Genomic DNA, 17,606 nt, shown 5'->3' with positions numbered 1-17,606 from the left:
AGCGCAGTTGGTATCACAACAGCCTGGTCTCCCTGGAGAGCCCAACCCCCAACCCGAGTACACTTCCCAAGATGCAGAGGGGATCGAGTCAGCCCCCTGCTTCAAAGTCTAACCCTCCAGTGACACCCCACCGCAGAGAGAAGAAAATCCAGACTCCATGGCCTGATCTAGACCCTGCCCAATGCTTTGCACCTCATTTCCCCTCACTGCTCCCCTTGATGACTTGGTTCTAACCACAGGTCAGATTTTTTCCCATCCCAGAGCCTGTGCCCTTGCTGTCCTCTCAGCCTAGAATGTTCTTCCAGGAATGTTGAGGAATGGCGGCCTCCTACGCATCACTCGGGTCTCAGCTCGGGTGCCACCACCTCAGAGAGTTCCCTCCCTGACCCCGGCTACTCCACTCAGTCACTCCCTACCCACGCCTTCTTGTTGTCATGGCATTCATTGTTCTATGGAACTGTCCTATCTGTCTGTCTGTTATGGGCTGATTGTCTTCACTCTAATGGAAGCTTCCCCAGAGATTTTGCAATGTGTTGACCTCTGATTTGTTTACCATTAACTATGAATTTGGGGAAACTCAGTGATTTTACTTTAATTCATTTACCTGTGTTTATCTACTGAATACCTACTTTTCAATCCATCATTTATTTAAAAGGGAAAAAAAACTTTTATTGACCATCTGTTTTCCAGACACTGTTCTAGGCTCTGGGGGTCCAACAGTGCACAGAGTCAACAGAACTCCTCCCCTCAGGGAGCTTCCAACTTAGTGGGAAAGACGAGAAAACACACAAGCAAAGGAATGGAAAATACGTTGTTGGGTAGTGACAAGTGCTGTGACGAAAAATAAAGCGGGGAGGCAGCAGGGGGTGTTGCCATTTGAGCGCGGTCAGGGAAGGCCTCTCTGAGGAGATGACATTTGAACAGAGACTCAGGATGAAAAGGAGTGTATCGATCAGCTTTTGCCGCAAACCAAACCAACCCAGACCTGAGTGGCTTTCGCACAACCACTGTTTAATCCATGATCAGCTCATAATCACTGGCTCGACGGCCTCTCCTGGGTCTGCTCACGGGTCCGGTCAGCTGGCAGATGGGCTGACGGCCAAATGACCTTGGATGTCTCCTCTCCCATGTCCAGCAGTTGGGAGGCTATTGGCCGGAGTGACAGGGAGACCGGGTGCGCCCGGCTCCTTCACACGGCAGGACTCCCAAGTGCGCTTTCCATCCTCTGCGCGCACCAGCTCTGCGTCTCTCCCATTGGCCAAAGCACATCACGTGCCCCAGATTCCGGGAGTGGAGAAATGGACCCCCGCTTCTGGATGGGAGAAGCTGCAAAGTCACGTTGCAAAGAACGTGTGGCCATTTTGCATGCCGTTGGTGCCGTGAGGAGCTAGGATGTGCCCAGTACCATGCTGGCCGCATGTCTTTTCCACCTGCCCCCAGGATGCTCTCCGTGCTGCTTCAGCACCATGGAGAGCAGAAGGACCTGTGGCTGAGTTACCAAACCTATATTGGAAATGACAGGTGTGTAGGAGAGGAAGCCGAGCTCCAGGGAGACTGGGTGGCTTGGCCTCATTGGGCTTCTGCCTCCACACCTGAGCTCAATTAGGTGGGACCACATGACATCCTGAAAGTTGCAAAGGGTGTGAATCTTCTGAATAGCAGCCCCCCCAAAGGGTGCTAAAAGAGGCTCCAGATTCTTACAGGGTAGAGAGTCACTGGGCTTGGTTCTGCTCTAACGGGAGACCAGTAAGGAAAGAGAAGTTCTAGCCAGATATCTGATAGGACCTGACCAAGGGCTTCATTCAGTTTGAGCTCTCTGGGCAAATGGATGATTCGCCTGGGCCATATTGCCCCAGGACCACGGAGGGTCACTTCCAGATGGTCTCCCATGGAGCAGGAGTGAGGCAGGGGCAGAAACATGGGGGTATCAGTAAAACACTTGCTTACCCTGGATCCCAGGAAGTCTCGCGATAGTGCCCAATTTGTATAAAATGTCCATTTCTTATGTGTTGTATTGACATAGCTGCTTGCATGCAGTTGCTTATTTAAACATTCCATCTGGACCGCGCTCCTGCTACGTGTCAGGCACTGTGCCAGGCTTTGGGGACACAAAGGTCTAGCAGATCGGTTGGGGTTTCTGCCCTCAGGGAGTTCACCTCTGGCAGGGCAGATGGCTATGTACCAAATGGTCACAAGATCACGGCGGTGACCAGGGCATGGAAGTGGAAGTTCACGGTGACACGGCAGGCTGTGGATGGAGGTTTGATGCGCTCAGAGAAGTCGGAAGGGCTTCCCTAGGGAAGTGAGTTGGGATCTGAAGGGTGAGCACAACGAGGCCATGTGAGTTCCAGAGAGAACAGCACGGGCAAAGGCCCTGTGCCAGGAGAGAGGGATGGAAATAAGAATGACTGAAAGACTGGGCAGAGCCACGCTCCCTGGTATAAGACAAGGTATAATATGAGGTTAGACAAGTAGGTAGAAGCCAGACGGACAAGGCCTGTTGGCCAAGCAGCATGGGAAGCCACGCCAGGGTGTTCAGCATGGGCCAGGGAGGGGGGGCAACATGATGGATACAGGAGAAAGGATCCAGGGCTGTGTGTGGGTTTTAAAGATTTTATTTATTTATCTGAAAGAGAGGGAGTGAGAGACAGAGAAAGAATGACCAGGGGGAGAGGGAGAGGGAGCAGCAGACTCCCCACTGAGCAGGGAGCCCGACATGGGACTCTATCCTAGGACCCTGCGATCATGACCTGAGCCGAAGACAGACAATCGACTGAGCCACCCAGGTGCCCCCCATGTGCAGGTTTAAACAATACTGGTCCATTCATCCTGCAGACATTTCTAGAACATCAGCAGTGTCCCAGGCCCGAGGGTCACTAAAAGAAGAGGTAGAGAGCCTGCTCTGAAGACGCTTTCATCTGAGTTGGGTTTTCAAGTTGGTAGAGGCTCAAGGTCGCTCCTTTTCCCGTCTCCGTTGTGGGCCCTTGTCCGGAACCTCTGGTGTTCATGGGCCACTCTTCCTCCTGTTACAGGCCTCCAGCTGAATTTCACCGCCTCCTGGGGGGACCCGCACTACCTGGGGCTCACGGGCCTGGAAGTGGTGGGCAAGGACGGCCAGGCACTGCCCGTCAGCCTGCACCAGATCTCGGCCTCCCCCAGAGACCTAAATGACCTCCCTGAGTACACCGATGACTCCCGGACCCTGGACAAGTAAGTGTCTGTGAGAAGCCGCCTGCACGGATTCCCAGAGCCATCCCCTCCCACCACGAGCAACGGAACACGTTCAGCCCGAGAGGCGGGGTCACTCAGGCTCAGATGCAGAGCGGGGGCTCGGGGACCTGCTCTTCATCTTTGACTCCAGATTCAAACATCAAGTCGTGTTCCCTGTTCCACCTTCCACAGCCACCCCATGGGGTCTGTGGTCTTCCTATTTTAGACTCAAGGGAAACCAAGGCTTGGGAAAGGGAGATGACCCCCTTCCAGGGCCACAGGGCCGGAAGCAGTGGGCAGGGTTCTCCTGCTCCCAGACACAGTCGTGCTTTGTGTGATCTCCAGCACGCTCAGCATGGGGCCCGGAACACCGGCGAGAGCTTGGCAGTCCTTCGCTGTGCCGTCTCTGCCTCTGAACACGAGGAACCCAAAGCTTGCCATTGCTCATGGTGGGAGGGGATGGCTCCGGAAGTCCAAGTCTCCGCAGTCCTCTGTGGGCGCTTTCCTCTCCGCTTTTGTCTGATTTCATCAGCCCAGACTGGGGCCAGTCAAGAAGAGGGCAAGCCTGGGATAATAGCATCAGTCCACGCTCCCGTCACCACAGACGGGTGCTGGCCCCCTGCTCAGGACAGCTGCCGGGCCTGGACTCTGCCTGGAGGGCTCTGCTGGAGGGGTCAGAGGGATGAGAGTTCCAATCCTGGCTCTGCCCCTTACCAGCTAGTAAGTCTCTTAACCTCTCCAATTACAATAGGAATGATAATAAAATTATAGCGGCTATTCCTGGAGCCCCAAATAAATGCCAGACTCTGGGGCTCCACTAAGCAGGTTACAGATACTCGTCCATTTATGCCTCAAATGGTCCTAAGAGGCCCCCACTTTACAAATGAAACTGAGCTACGGAAAGATTAAAAACTGGCCAGAAGTCACCCAGACTAAGAGTCATCTGAACAGAGGTCCATGGGAGACCAACAGCCATGCACCTAACCACTGACCTCCACTGTCTCCCCCTGCCTCACTTGCCTTATCAGTAGAAGGGGGACAATAAATCCCCTGGCTGGAGGGCGGGGAGGGGATCGCCACACCACATCTGCACCCCATGCCCGGCCCAGAGCACCTGCGGTCAATGGTAGACTCCTCCCTGCTTTCCCATCAGGGGCCCCTTAACCGTGGCCCTCACGCCTGCTGTCCGTGTCTGCTCATGAACCACTCAGCACTCCGCATCTTGGCACATCACGCACATACTCAGGCTTGGAGTCTGTGGACCCAGCTCCCACTGCAAAAGTGATCAGCACACGGCCGGCCCTACTTGTTCATCCACACCCACCCACTTACCAAACCCCTCTGCCCGGGTTACGGGATCACAGCAACCCCCAGGCCTGATAGCATTCCATCTCTGAACACTTCCATATGTAGCTCTAAACAGTAAGGACTTTAAAAAGAACATAATCTCAGTACTGTTGTTACACCCCAAAAAATTAACGGTGATTCCCTAAATTAGTAGACATCCAGCATGTTCCTATTTCCCTGAAAGTCTTCTCACCTTCCTTTTTTAAGTTTGTTTCTTGAATTGAGATCCAGATAAAGTCCATACGTTGTGATTGGTTAGTTTGAGGTCCACATAAGGTCCATATGTTGTGATTCTTTGATATGTCTCTTAAGCTTCTTATAATCTCTAGATTCCCTTCCATCCTTTTTCATTTTTTTCTTAACAAATTATCTGTTGAAGAAAGACTTGTTTGCTGTATAGAGTTGCATCTCCATGGTATTGTTTAACCTGTTCCTCAGGCCCCTGTATGTCTTGTAAATTGTTCATTGCGTCTAGATGCCTGATCAGACTGAGGTTGGACATGACCTGGGGGTGTGGATGTCACTGTGAATTCCCTTCAGGACGTGTAGAGTGTCTGGTGGTGAAGCTTTTTGTGACGTTGGCCGTCAGTGCTCAGTGGCTAGAGCTGCTTGCTTGCAAGATGGTGATGCACTGATCCCATCATTCTTTTTTCATCAATAAAGAGAAATTTTTCTTCAATTATTTGGTTACTCTGTGATACAATGCAAATAGGAAAGGTAGTCTGAATGCTCGGTTCTTTTTTTTTTTTTTAAGATTTTATTTATTTATTTGACAGAGAGACAGCCAGTGAGAGAGGGAACACAGCAGGGGGAGTGGGAGAGGAAGAAGCAGGCTCCCAGCGGAGGAGCCCGATGTGGGACTCGATCCCGGAACGCCGGGATCACACCCTGAGCCGAAGGCAGACGCTTAACGACTGCGCTACCCAGGCGCCCCTGAATGCTTGGTTCTTTTCCTTTATTTTTCAGTTTGGAAAATAAAAAATTGTTTCTCTAACATTAAAACGTTTGTGTTTGACTATCCTAAATCATGGTTTCAAACAGACTCTTTGAAGGGTTTCAATATATTGCGGTTTTTATCTTATTGATGCTCTTAGATACTGACAGCTCCTGGATCCTTTTTTTTTTTTTTAAGATTTTATTTATTTATTTGACAGAGACAGCCAGCGAGAGAGGGAACACAAGCAGGGGGAGTGGGAGAGGAAGAAGCAGGCTCCCAGCGGAGGAGCCTGATGTGGGGCTGGATCCCAGAACGCTGGGATCACGCCCTGAACCGAAGGCAGACGCTTAACGACTGCGCCATCCAGGCGCCCCCCTGGATCCTTTTTTAAAATGGTAGTGTGGGACAGCTCTCCTGCTTTCTGATGTCACAAGATATTCCAGGCTTCCCTTGCATATTTCTTGTCCCAGATGTGGAATCAGCCATTTTTCCCAAGAAGCCTTGATTCCTTCTAGTGGGAGATGGTATTTAGAGACCATAATCTAGCCACTAGAGATGCTCATTGCTACTGGGTTGGTCACAGTTTCTAGGCTTTTCTGTGGACAGAGCTGGGAAATATCATGTAGATATTCTTCAGGGTGTCCGTAGGGACATCCCTTCACCATCAACTATAAACTCTTCAACAACTCTCCCTACTTTCAGAATCGGGTAGCAGTTTTCTATGGAGGCAGCCCCATGTCTAGGACACAGAAGTAATTGCTTTTAGAAGGAAATGGAAGGTTCTGTAGTCAACCTAATTCCACAAACACCTCCGTTTTAAATTGCTGAATTTCCTCAGTTTTAAGATGCCAGCAATTGTAAGACACACCATCCATCAATTTAATAACAGCCTTTTAGAGAAAAAAAGAAACATTACCTCCTTGGATGAACACTTAGATTGTAAGATTTATTCCAAATCCAGAACTTTAAGATGTAAAAGGAAAAAATAAAGTTTATTTTTAAATCTAGGAATTTCTCCTAGCTCAGCAGCCTCAAAGTCACCAGGAAATCAGGAGGTGGAGGGGAGGGTTACCCAAGAGGCTGAGAGCTGGGCCCCTGTTCCTGTAGGCTGGGCAGTCCAGGGGAGTCAGTGGCAGGATGGTCTTTGTGATAAACACAGGCCAAGTTGAGAAGGATGAGGCAGGACGTTTGGAGCAGGAGAACCAGAAACTGGCCAGGATAGGAATGCAATGCAGGCGAGGTGACGAGTTCATTCAGAACACCAGCCGAGAACCCCTAAGGGCAGGGGGCTTCCCTGGGCTATCCAGGCTGCATGGTGATGAGCCAGACCAGCTCCCACGGACACACCTCCCCCTTCTTGTGTTTTCCCCACACCAAGAGCTGCCAAGTTCACCCTAGTGCCTTAGCATCTCTGTCACCAGGCACCAGAAAGAAGGAATCGAATTCTTTCAAAATGTACCATAGAGCCAATACAGCATTTTGTAGAAAGTTTGGAAAGTGGAGAAAAGCATCCACCTCCCATCACCTCTGACACAAATGTGTTTTTCTCTTCTGCATAGGCTCTCCTGGCCCCTGTCCTCATCTTCCAGTATTAAAATAGTTTTCCATGTCACTGCGTCATCCTCACGATTATCGTACTAACAACTGTACAGATTTACTTGGCCCTTTGTATTTTGAGACACTTGGGTTTTTTTGGTTGTTGGGTTTTTTCCCCTTTTTTGCTGATATAAATAAACAACACTGTAATGAATGTCCTCATGCAGATAGCCTTTCCCACAGGTTGAACAAATTTTCCCTAGAGGAAAACAATTCCAGAAATGGGATCCCCGGGTTAAAGGGTCCTGAAAGGTGACACATGTCCCCCCGTTATTTTAAACCTTTTGATCGCTTCGCTGCACCTTTAACAGCACAGACTGTTATATTTTCCAGTTTCTTTATTTTGTCTGATTTTACAGATGAGACGTGGCCCCTCACAGTGGTTGTAATGAGTCCCACCTCCCTTTAACAAGCCCAGTGCGTCCAGGCCCGCGCCAGGCAGGGTGCCGGGGGCCATAATGGGGTGTAGACCCCCTGCTCTGATTTCTCCCACAGGTCGTGGCCAAGCCCCACCTCACCGCTCCCTCCCCACTATTTGCAGGTTAGTCGATGGAGCCAACATCACCATGGAGGATGAGCACATGTGGCTGATCCCTTTCTCGCCTGGCCTGGACCACATGGTCACGATCCGCTTCGACAAAGCCGAAAGCATCGCAGGCCTGCGCTTCTGGAACTACAATAAATCTCCCGAGGACACCTATCGCGGGGTAAGCTGGGGAATAGCAGCCGCGCTCAGTCCACTGTCAGGGAAACGGCGCCTTGATGAATGGCTGGCGTGGCTGCCAGAGAGGAGCATAAATCTTCCAGAACTTTCCAAATGGAGCTGGGGGGTTACAGCCAGGGAGAGAGCACACTGCTGTTTGCTTCTACTGCAAACAGCAAATGTGGGCTGAAGAGCCCAGGGCAGACTTCGGACACAGAAGCGCTTTGTTTCTTCTGGGGGTTGGGGTTCGGGGGTCCTCAGGAGGCCCAGCCCCCAACCGTAGTGGTAGATTGGGACCTTGTTGTTCATTGAGCGCTTTGGGGGCCAGGCCCTGAGCTGTGGGCTCTGCACCCATTCATTTCAGGGGACCCTCACCCCAGCCTCTGGGAGACAGGTGTTATTACCCCCATCTTTCAGGGTATTAAAAACTGGGGTTCAGAACAGTGCATTCACTCGTCCCGAGGTCACACAGCGAGAGCCCCAGTGGTCATCTGCTGGGCTTGGCGCTCACACTCCAATTCTATGTATGTCCTTCCACTGCTGGGTGTGACAAAGCCGGGCCTCTGCTGCACCGTGGAAAGAGAAGAACAGAAGTGCCCTTTGCATGGGCTCTTGTGTCGTCATGTGACTACGGACTATGATAGGTTCGTCCCCTCCCCCCACAACACAGAAGTGATGGTGATAATGTCAACTAAGATATAGCAATGCCTTTAGGGCCCTCAAGTCACAAGGCCCTGGTCTGAATCCCCGCTCCAACCCCCACCAGCTGTATGACCTTTGGCGAGTGGCCTGCTTTCCCCGGGCCTCCGTTTCCCCATCTGTAAAGGGAGGAGGAAGAGGATGATACCGCCTTGGGAAGGTGGTCGTCAGCCTCTGCCACACGGACGTAGACAAAGCCAGGCCTCGGCCTTGGGTCCCGGGAGCCCCGGGTGTGGCTCTCCGCCACGCAGGTGCCACAGAGTTTCTCCCGTGGGCCGCGTGGGGCCTGCAGAACTGTGGGGGCTTGCCTGTGTGGAGTCAGCAGCCCCCGGGCACTCACCTTCTTGAGCGATAGCCCCCAGGACCATACAGACCCTCCCGGGCTGCGCGGGCGTCTCCTCGAGTCTGCTCTCAGTTCATTTAAAAAGGCAGATATATTGGTGTTAAGAAAACATTCCTCCGGCTCAACTCCTGCCTCGGGGCATTTACATTCCCTGAGCGAATCAGTCCTTCCAGCGAAGGCTCCGTGACCTGGATTGGCTGCCTGGAAATGTTGGACCCAGAGCCCCTGCCTCCCAGGCCTGGCCGCCGCCATCCGCGTCGGCGCAGGTGACAAGTGGCCACTGTGGGATGAAGGAGGTGGGGAGATGGGCAGAGCCTGGGAGGGGGGATCCCAGACTGCAGGTGATGTAATCTCTGCACCTCCCCCAGGAGAATGCCTCGGGTGCCTGTGTCCCCCAAGGCCCTCTGGGCGCCCTGGTGACGGGCCCCTGGCGAGTGTTTAGAGCCGGGCCCTACTCGCTGGAGTGGCCTTCAGATTCCTGCAGTGTGTCCTTGGGCAAATTGCTTAGCGTCTCTGAACTCCCAGTTTCTGTGGCTGTAAGATGGGTGATAATAGAAGCTCTGTCCAAGGGACTAACCAGAGGCCTGGGAAGTGAGGGGCACTTCCCAGAGGACGGGGTAGCCCTGGTTGGGGGCCTTCCTGGGCCTCTGCTCTGCAGCCAGCTTCCAGCTAGCTCCAGCCCAGCTGAAGAAGGACCTCCTCTTTCGAGGCGAGCCAGCAGAACCGCCGGGGTCAGGCTGATTGTACTGGTCCGGTTCCACGTCCCTGGTCCGGTTGTATGACCAGTGGGTGACAGTTCTGTTCGTCCAGGTTCAGCCCTTGGGCCAGGGTGTGAATCCGCCTTGAGCAAAGCCAAGTGAGGAGATATAGGGACAGCCTTTGGGTCCCCATATCCAGCCATGCCTGAAGCCATTTACCCTACAGTTTTCAGGCTTATGTGCCCTGTGACCGGCTGCCACGAGGGGGCTCCCGAAATGCTGAAAGAGCAAAGGGTCACGGAGGCACGTTAGTTACCAGTGGGACCCCGGGCAGGGCCCTCTCTGCGTGGAGGGAGCCCCTCTGCGTCTCCCAGAGGTGAAAATCTACCAAGAAGATTTCGGGAGTCCCAATTCCAAAATGCGTAGTCAGAGAGAGAGTGCTGGCCTACTGCCCCTCTCTGCTCACCCACCACCCCCCTGCCCAAGGGAAGCAGAGCTGAGCCACTCCAGACCCTGCTGTTCAGGCTTTGAGATTTACTGGTAGATCCTGGCCTCTGGCTGGTGAAATCTGTCCCAAGCCAGGGGAACATGTTGGCCCAAACCGAACCCATTCGGCAAGCTCTTGGTAAGCGCCCACGATGCACCAGGCCCTGGGGCAGATTGAGATGGCCTGGCCAGGGTCTCTGCCGCGGAGGGAGACCCAGACACCACCAAGGACACTGCTAGGGATGACCTGTCCTATAAGGACGAGCTCGGGCTGTGAGGAGGAAGATCAGAAAGGCGCTTACCGCGTTGTACCACCTCAGGCTACTGTGGCCGGTCAGATGGGGGCTGGGGAGGGCACCGGGCTAAGTCAGGTGCCAGCCCTGAAACTTGGGGGCCACCATGGCAGGGGCCGCACCTGCCTGGTCCCCTGCTATCCACCCAGCGTGCAGCACAGCGCCTGGCACGGAGTTCAGATGGCACCAGAAAGGGGACCTGGCCAGGTGGTCCTGGTCTGCGAGAAAAGCCAGACCGAGCGACGTCTCAGCCTGGGGACTCCGTGAGGGCACCCCGTCCCGCTCGGCCACGGCCAGCATCAGGGCCAGCCCCGTTGGCGCACGCCGCCCGCCTGCACGCTGCTGGCTCCCTTTCTTCAGACGCATTTCTCCTTTTGTTTGCTAGGCCAAAATCGTCCACATCTCCCTGGACGGCCTGTGTGTCTCCCCTCCAGAGGGCTTCCTCATCCGGAAGGGGCCGGGCAACTGCCACTTTGATTTCGCTCAAGAAATTCTCTTTGTGGACCACCTCCAGTCTCGCCAGCTGCCCCAGCCGGCCCGGAGGTGAGCGCGAGCAGCCCCGGGAATGTCCCCTCCCCGTCCTCCAGCCGCTGGCTTCACCGTCGCTCTGAAGTCGCTACCTAAAGGTTTTGAAATGATGATCAAACGCCTCGCTTTTCAACTCGGCGGCTTTCTAAAGCTCTGCCGAGCTCCGCGGAAGCCTGTGGGATGTGCCCACCTTGTCTCGGGACGTTTGGGTTCCCACAGTCTGGAGCGTTTGAGCTGCTTCAATGCTTCGTTGCACTGCCTGCTGGGAAAAGAGGCTCCAGCCTGCCTCCGTTCCAGAAATGCCTGCCGGCCAGTTCGGGGAAGGGCCTTCTCTCTCTTGTTCCCGGGTTGCTGGTTTAGAAAGATTCAAAGAGGAAATGAGAGCCTCACATTTCATGGGTGCGCTGGTATTTCTTGGCCCCGTCTTAGCTGCATTAAGTTTATAACAATTTGTAAATGCCATGCTCAGTTACTCATTTAAACACCCCCCATGTCCAATCGCCAGAGGCCAAGCTCACAAAACAAAATGAGTTTCCCTCCACTGTGTGGCTTGGATCACTTCTTGGGCTGGTCATTGGGAACAGCCACTTAATTATAACATTGCCCTTGAAATTGAAGAAAACCCCTAAGGCTTGGTGGGTACTGGTCCATGGACCAGGGGGAGAGGTCCCCAGGGGAGGAGTGTGCAGGGGAAGAGAACCCTTCCTCCCAACGGCCAGATCTGTTCGGATGCTTTGTATTCATCCTTCAGGGAATCCTTCCAGCCACCCTTTGAAGAAGGGGCTATTGCGCCCATTTTACAGATGTGAGCATTGAGGCCCCCGCTGTTGAAGCCACTTGCTCAGGATCACAAAGCGAAAGCCCACAGGGTACACCCACCTTCCAGCCTCCTCTCCCTGCCCACCTCCCATCCTGCCTCACACTCCAGCCCCTCGGGTGCTTTCCCACCACAGGGCCTTTGCTCTGGCCGCTCCTCTGCTTGGAAGGTTCAGTTCTGATTCTTTATGTGGCTGCCTCCCTCCCTTCCATCACTCCGGCATGGATCTCGCTCAGCTGTCGGCACAGCGCGGACCTGCCTTGTTCATGAGAGGGCAGGAATGCCGGGTGGTTAAGAGCGGACTCCCAGAACCCAGAGCCTCAGATCACATCCCAGTTCTGCCCCCTGCCAGCTGTGTGGCCTTCAGCAAATGACTGCGCTTCTCTGCGCTCATTTCCTCACCCGCAAAGCCCAGGCTATATCGGTACCCACCTCCCGGGGTTGTTTTGAGGCAAGAAGAGTCCACATAGACGAGCCCGAGGCGCCCGAGTCTCCCGCGGTGGGACGGGACTTCGCAGCGGGCACACACTTCATTGGTCCGTCCCCGCTGCCGGGGACCCGCTCCCACCCGGCCACGTCTTTGAAGTCTGCCGCCTGGGGCATAACTGACCAGCCGTCAGGGTCATTGCGATCTTCTGCTTCCTGGTGCTGTTTTGTGTCTTTTTAGGCTCGACACGCAAAGCCTGGAGCGGGCGACCATGGACTACGAGGCGCCCCCGATGCCTTGCGGCTGTATCCTCCTCCCACCTGTGTGCGCATCTCAGGCCCTCAGGGGCCACGCCTGGAACCCCAGGAGAGGGCTCGGTCCTCGTGGCAGTGTTGGGGTTCCAGGCAGGCCACGGCCGAGGAGCTGGGGCGCCACACGGGGAAACCCAGGGGAGGATGGGAGGCTTCTGGGGCCTGGGGCTCACTGCGTGCTGCTGGGGGCGGGGGCAGCGACAGTTACAGACCCCGCCCGCTGGCCGGCTGAGTTTTCAGGAGGCAGCACCTAGGACTCCAGCCAGGAGGGTCCAGAGAAGCTGGAACTCTCCCCAGGGCCTGAACTGGGGGCTGTCCTTGGAACCAGTCAGGAAGGAGGTGAACATTATAAAGTAAGGATAGCCCCAGTTTGCTGGATCCTTCCCTGGGCCTGGCCCTGTCACAGCGGGTTATTAACTCAGTGCTTACCACAGCCTGGGTTGGTGGTGCTGCGAGCATTCCCATTTCACAGCTGAGAACACGGAGGCCAAGAGAGGCTAAGGACCTGCCCAGGGCCACAGAGCTGGGAAGGGGCCGGGCAGGTGAGTGAACACGAGCAGCCTGGCTCTCTCAGCCTGTTCTGGATGGACTGCCCGTGGCTATGATATTGCCCAGAAACTGCCTCTCCTGCCCTGCCAGGCCCTGGAATGCTGGGAGCTGGTGGGGGACAGAGCTGAGGACTGTGGGACGCAGTCAGCAGTGGCGGCTCACGTGGCCACGACCCATCCCTCCCGGGGCTCCAAAGCTCATGTATTTCCCCCCTTAACACCCCCCGGACCCTGCACACTTGAAATGGACGGAGGAGGAGGGAACGGGCACTTCGTTCTTGTCATTTTACAACCAGGGAAACTGAGGCAGGGGACAGTTTGAGTCCCGGTCACTTCGGTCAGTGCCAGCACACAATGAGTTTGTGGCCCAAATGGTTCTCGTCCTGCCAGCTCCCTCTTGTCCTCCTGTCTCCCCGGCTTGGGGGACAGTTTTTAATTCTTGAAACACACACATACGCAGTTTAAATTCAAGTATATTTTGATGGGCTTCAGTCTCATAGAAAAAAAATGATTTTTTCCCTTTTATTCATCTATAGAAGCCCCCCAAAGTGTAGCCCTAAACTATCTTTGTCACTGTTTTGCTTTGTTCTCAGAAAATTAAGCCTGTTTTTCCTTAATAACATCTCCTAGTCATTTTCCAGTTGCAGCTCCTGACCAGCTGGGGCGACCCCTATTACATCGGTCTCACGGGCCTGGAGCTCTATGACGAGCGGGGAGAAAAGATCCCTCTGTCGGAAAACAGTATCCTTTCGAGGCTGAAGGGGACTCCCCCGCGATGGAAGGGAGCATGGGAGGGTCGAGGGGGAGGAGAGGAAATGTCCCTGTAGGAGCCAGACCCCAGGACTAAAAATGCCAGTGGGCTCTGCTGAGGGTCAGATGCTGACCCTTGGGGTGGTGGGCAGAGCAGGGAACAGCTTCCAGCCACCCTTGCCAAGGCATCCATAGCAGGAATCCCCCAAGACAGATAGGCCTGTGGCCCGGAGATTTGGGGGAGGGTACCAGCTGCACCCCCTCCTGGAGAACCACAAGGACTTGGGAGTTCTAAAGGCTCTGGCAAGGCCTGCAGAGAGAGCCGCCTATGGCACTGTATTCAACCCAGTGTGTCCTGAAGTTATTGACCGTGAACCCCTTTGTTCATGGAATGCTCACACCAGAACTTGCAAACTGCTAGCCCCACTGAGTTTTTAAATATTTTGGATTAGTCGCTGATATTTTTTTTAAAAATCAGGGGGTTTCACGTGAAAATCTCCATCTTCAACTACTCTTGAGAAATTAGCAGTAGTCACGGCGATGATGGCTGGACCTGAGTAGCCACTGCCCTTTTCCCCAGACATGTCCTTACTGTCTCCTAACAGGCCCCCAAAACAAATCGCCAGTATTTACTGAGGGCTCGCTCTGTGAGGGCTTGTCCCATGGTACCTCCTTGGCCCTCATAACCATCTTGTGAAGTGAGTGCTATTATCCCCATTTTACACATGAGGAACTGAGACAGAGAGGTTAAGTAACTTGCCCAAGGTCACACAGCATGTGAGTGTGGGGCTGGGAGTCTGGCTCTGGAGACCATGCTCCAACTGCTGACCCTTGCCCTGTGGTCCCTGGGTTCCAGTTGGTTCCTTTTCTGCCTGCCCCAGGGGACACCATCCTCCTGGCCTGGGGTAAATGATTCCTGGTGGTTTCGGTGGTTATTAGTGACTTCTTGGGAGGTAGAAGGCTCGTTCGATTTTACTGAGCCTGCTCCCATCCATTCTGGGACGTGGAGGTTTTTATACCCATTTTACAGATGAGGAAGCAGGTCCCGAGATGCTCTGTGACTTGCCCCAGACCTCATAGGTCGGCAGGCACAGCCGGAGCTGGAACTGGTTGGTCCAGATCCGCGATAATGTCCAGCCCTCAAGTAGCCATCGCCGGGTCAGGCTCCCCCAGGGCGTCCCGTCTCAGGCTGGTCCCCCATGCCAAGGCCATATCCAACCATCCCTCAGCCCCTTTGCCAAAACAACAACAACAACAACAACCACCTTCGAAGTTTGCCCTCCACTCCCCAGAGTGCCAGCCACACATTTTGTTCCTGCCTCCAGCAGTCCCATGAGACTGCTGTTTTTCCAGCCGGCTGTCTGCCTGGCCGCCTCCCCTGTCCCTGACGTTGGCCACCCCGCCACACACCCCCACCGGCCTCGGTGCTCGTTTTCCCCAGAATGTCTCATTTGGCCGTCCCTTTGCCGGCTGCCCCGAGCAGCAGACGGCCCTTCTGCCCGCCAGCCGCGCGTCCCCTGAGCCACGCCGTGAGCGCGAGGAGGCTGGCGCACGGCGCCGAGCACGCTGCGTGGGTTATAGCGCTTAGAGGCTCCCCAGATATCGCCGCCTTCCCCGACAGCGTGAACTCCCTGGAGGGCGTGTGCGGGGACGTGCGGACCCCTGACAAGCTCATCGATCAAGTGAATGACACGAGCGACGGCAGGCACATGTGGCTGGCCCCCATCCTGCCCGGCCTGGTGGGTTCGCGGGGGGACTCTGTGTCCTTGGTCTTGGTGACATGGCTTTCCTCCAGGCCAAGTTAAGGAATCAAAATGCCCGCAGGCCATCAGGAAGGCGCAGGTCTTCGCTGACACGTCTGCCGGGCACCCGTTGGGGCCCACAGTTCATTCCCTTTGCACTTGGGGTGGTTACTGCAAGGGGCCCTGGAGAGACAAGGCCCCACATGGGACTCTGGAGCCCCCCTGCGGCAGGCACCCGTCGGTCCCCGGGGGTGACCACGTCCCCTGTGCCGCCTGCTCCTTGAGGTCACCGGGGAGGGACCCAACCCGGCGCTCTCTCTGGCCCCAGATCTGCCTGTCAGCTCTTCAGCTGACTCGGTTTCCCAGATCTCAGACCCTCCTGCTTGTCACTTAGGGATGTAGGGGTGGGCCATCGTGCCCCCAGGGCCTGGCGATGTTGATCGAGAGAGAGGAGACAGGCTGGGTGGCGACAGGTGGTTCTAGCCCTGCGCCAGCCAGACACCTGGGTGGAGGAGTGCAGCTGGCCCAGCGCATGCGTGCGACCGCCGAAGTGTCCCCTTTCCCTCCGTGTGACTGGGCAGGAGGACAAGGAGGTGTGTTTTCCTCTCAAAACACAGAGCAGCATCAGCAGCTATTTTTCCGCAGCGTCTCCCCCCCTGAACCCCGAGTGTCCATCCGTGCCCCTGAGCGCCAGCCCCACCCCTGCAAAGGAGAAACACGGGGTCTCTCAGCCCCGAGACCGGGCCCCACCTGCCCGCTGCCATCTTGAGCTTGGCCAGCAGGTGTTCATCAGCCTCTTTCGGTGCAAGTCGCTTTCTGCAGCCGCCCGTCTCCCAGCTGGACCCAAACGCTTGTATCTGCCTGAGCCCCATGGGCAGCCGAGCTTGAGGACCGTTACTATTTCCACAGCACAGCCGGAAGGCTGACCCTCCCCTAGCAGTACCCCACCCCTGCAACCCCCGACAGCCTCCGAGGCCTTCATGGGGGGGGCCGCCGGCTGAGACCCGGGGCTGGGGGCAGAGCTGAGCCTGCGGCCTGGGGCTGACGCTGAATGCTCATTGCTTTATTCTGTCTTGCAAGGGGTCCCCTAATGTGGAAGAGTCTTTGTTGGGGGGGCATGAGGGGAGGCCACCAGGTTTGACTTTACTAGCTGATTCTGCCACTGAGCTGGGCAACCCGCTCCCCGCTCCCCCTGCAGAGGTTCAAAGACACAGGCTGGAAATTACCCAGCAGCGCCTTCGGGGCCTGTCTGCTGTGCTTCTCATTTACGACTGGAGAAAGGACAGATCGGGGTCAAGGCGGTGCTCAGCGCCCGGGGGTGGGGGGAACAGTGCTCCCTGACTCTGCAGCCGGTGGCCTGCCCCTTTGGCCCCAGGGAAGCCCCGCGCTGTGTGTCTGGCTGGACCTGGGGGAGAGGGACAGGCGCACCCAGTTCTCTGCGGGTATTTAAATGAGGGCCACGCTGGGCTCAAGACAACAGGCCCTCCCAGAGCCAGTCCGCGGTTTGCTGCCAACGCAGCTGCACGTGACCGGACTCAAGATGGGCTTCTAGGAGACGGACGGCAGCGGGAACCCCACGCGCTGGGGCTCGCCCCTGCCCCCGCCCCGCCCGGCGCCTCTGTTTCCAAACAGGCCTGTTTGAATGAGTGCTCGTCTCTGACAGGTGAACCGGGTTTATGTGATTTTCGATCTGCCCACTACCGTGTCTATGATCAAACTGTGGAATTACGCAAAGACGCCCCATCGCGGGGTGAAAGAGTTCGGCGTGAGTACTTACCAGCTGGGCTTCCCGCGAGAATTATGCTCATTGGTAATCAGGCTGCCAGCAGTTACACTTGTCACGGTTTGATTTACTTCTCTCTGGTGCCACCTTAGACACAAGTGCCTGCGTCCCCGAGGCAGGGAAATTCGGCACCCCCCGTGATTCCGAAACCTGCCCCCCGTGATCTGAATCATCACCCTGAAAACCAGAAAGTGGCTTTTCTTTCCGAATCACATGGGTCTCGGGAGTTCTTCCCTCAGGGAGGCGATCCTGGGGCACGGAGACCGGGGGCCTGGGGGCCAATCCTTCCCCGATGGTCGACGATGGTCGGGAGGGCCTGAGACCCTCATGCAGGCCGGGCTAGCCGGCCAGGCTCAGGGCAGTAACTCGCTTGGCCCAAGGCCGCGGC

The 17,606-nt window shown here is 55.5% G+C and overlaps 1 protein-coding gene across 1 annotated transcript in view; it reads left to right on the top strand.

Moving 5' to 3' along the window:
* The window catches only part of KATNIP (katanin interacting protein), a 185,711-nt gene that overhangs the window by 160,947 nt on the left and 7,158 nt on the right, over positions 1-17,606 (top strand). The window contains exons 20-26 of the mRNA XM_040635174.1: positions 3,033-3,210; positions 7,632-7,797; positions 10,698-10,855; positions 12,325-12,389; positions 13,574-13,684; positions 15,293-15,432; positions 17,099-17,200. Of these exons, the coding sequence (XP_040491108.1) occupies positions 3,033-3,210; positions 7,632-7,797; positions 10,698-10,855; positions 12,325-12,389; positions 13,574-13,684; positions 15,293-15,432; positions 17,099-17,200 (920 nt within the window). The remainder of the gene's footprint in view (positions 1-3,032; positions 3,211-7,631; positions 7,798-10,697; positions 10,856-12,324; positions 12,390-13,573; positions 13,685-15,292; positions 15,433-17,098; positions 17,201-17,606) is intronic.

Source organism: Ursus maritimus, unplaced genomic scaffold, assembly GCF_017311325.1.
Source record: "Ursus maritimus isolate PB19 unplaced genomic scaffold, ASM1731132v1 scaffold_2, whole genome shotgun sequence".
Taxonomy (NCBI): Eukaryota; Metazoa; Chordata; class Mammalia; order Carnivora; family Ursidae; genus Ursus; species Ursus maritimus.
This window is presented reverse-complemented; position numbering and strand designations above follow the sequence as displayed.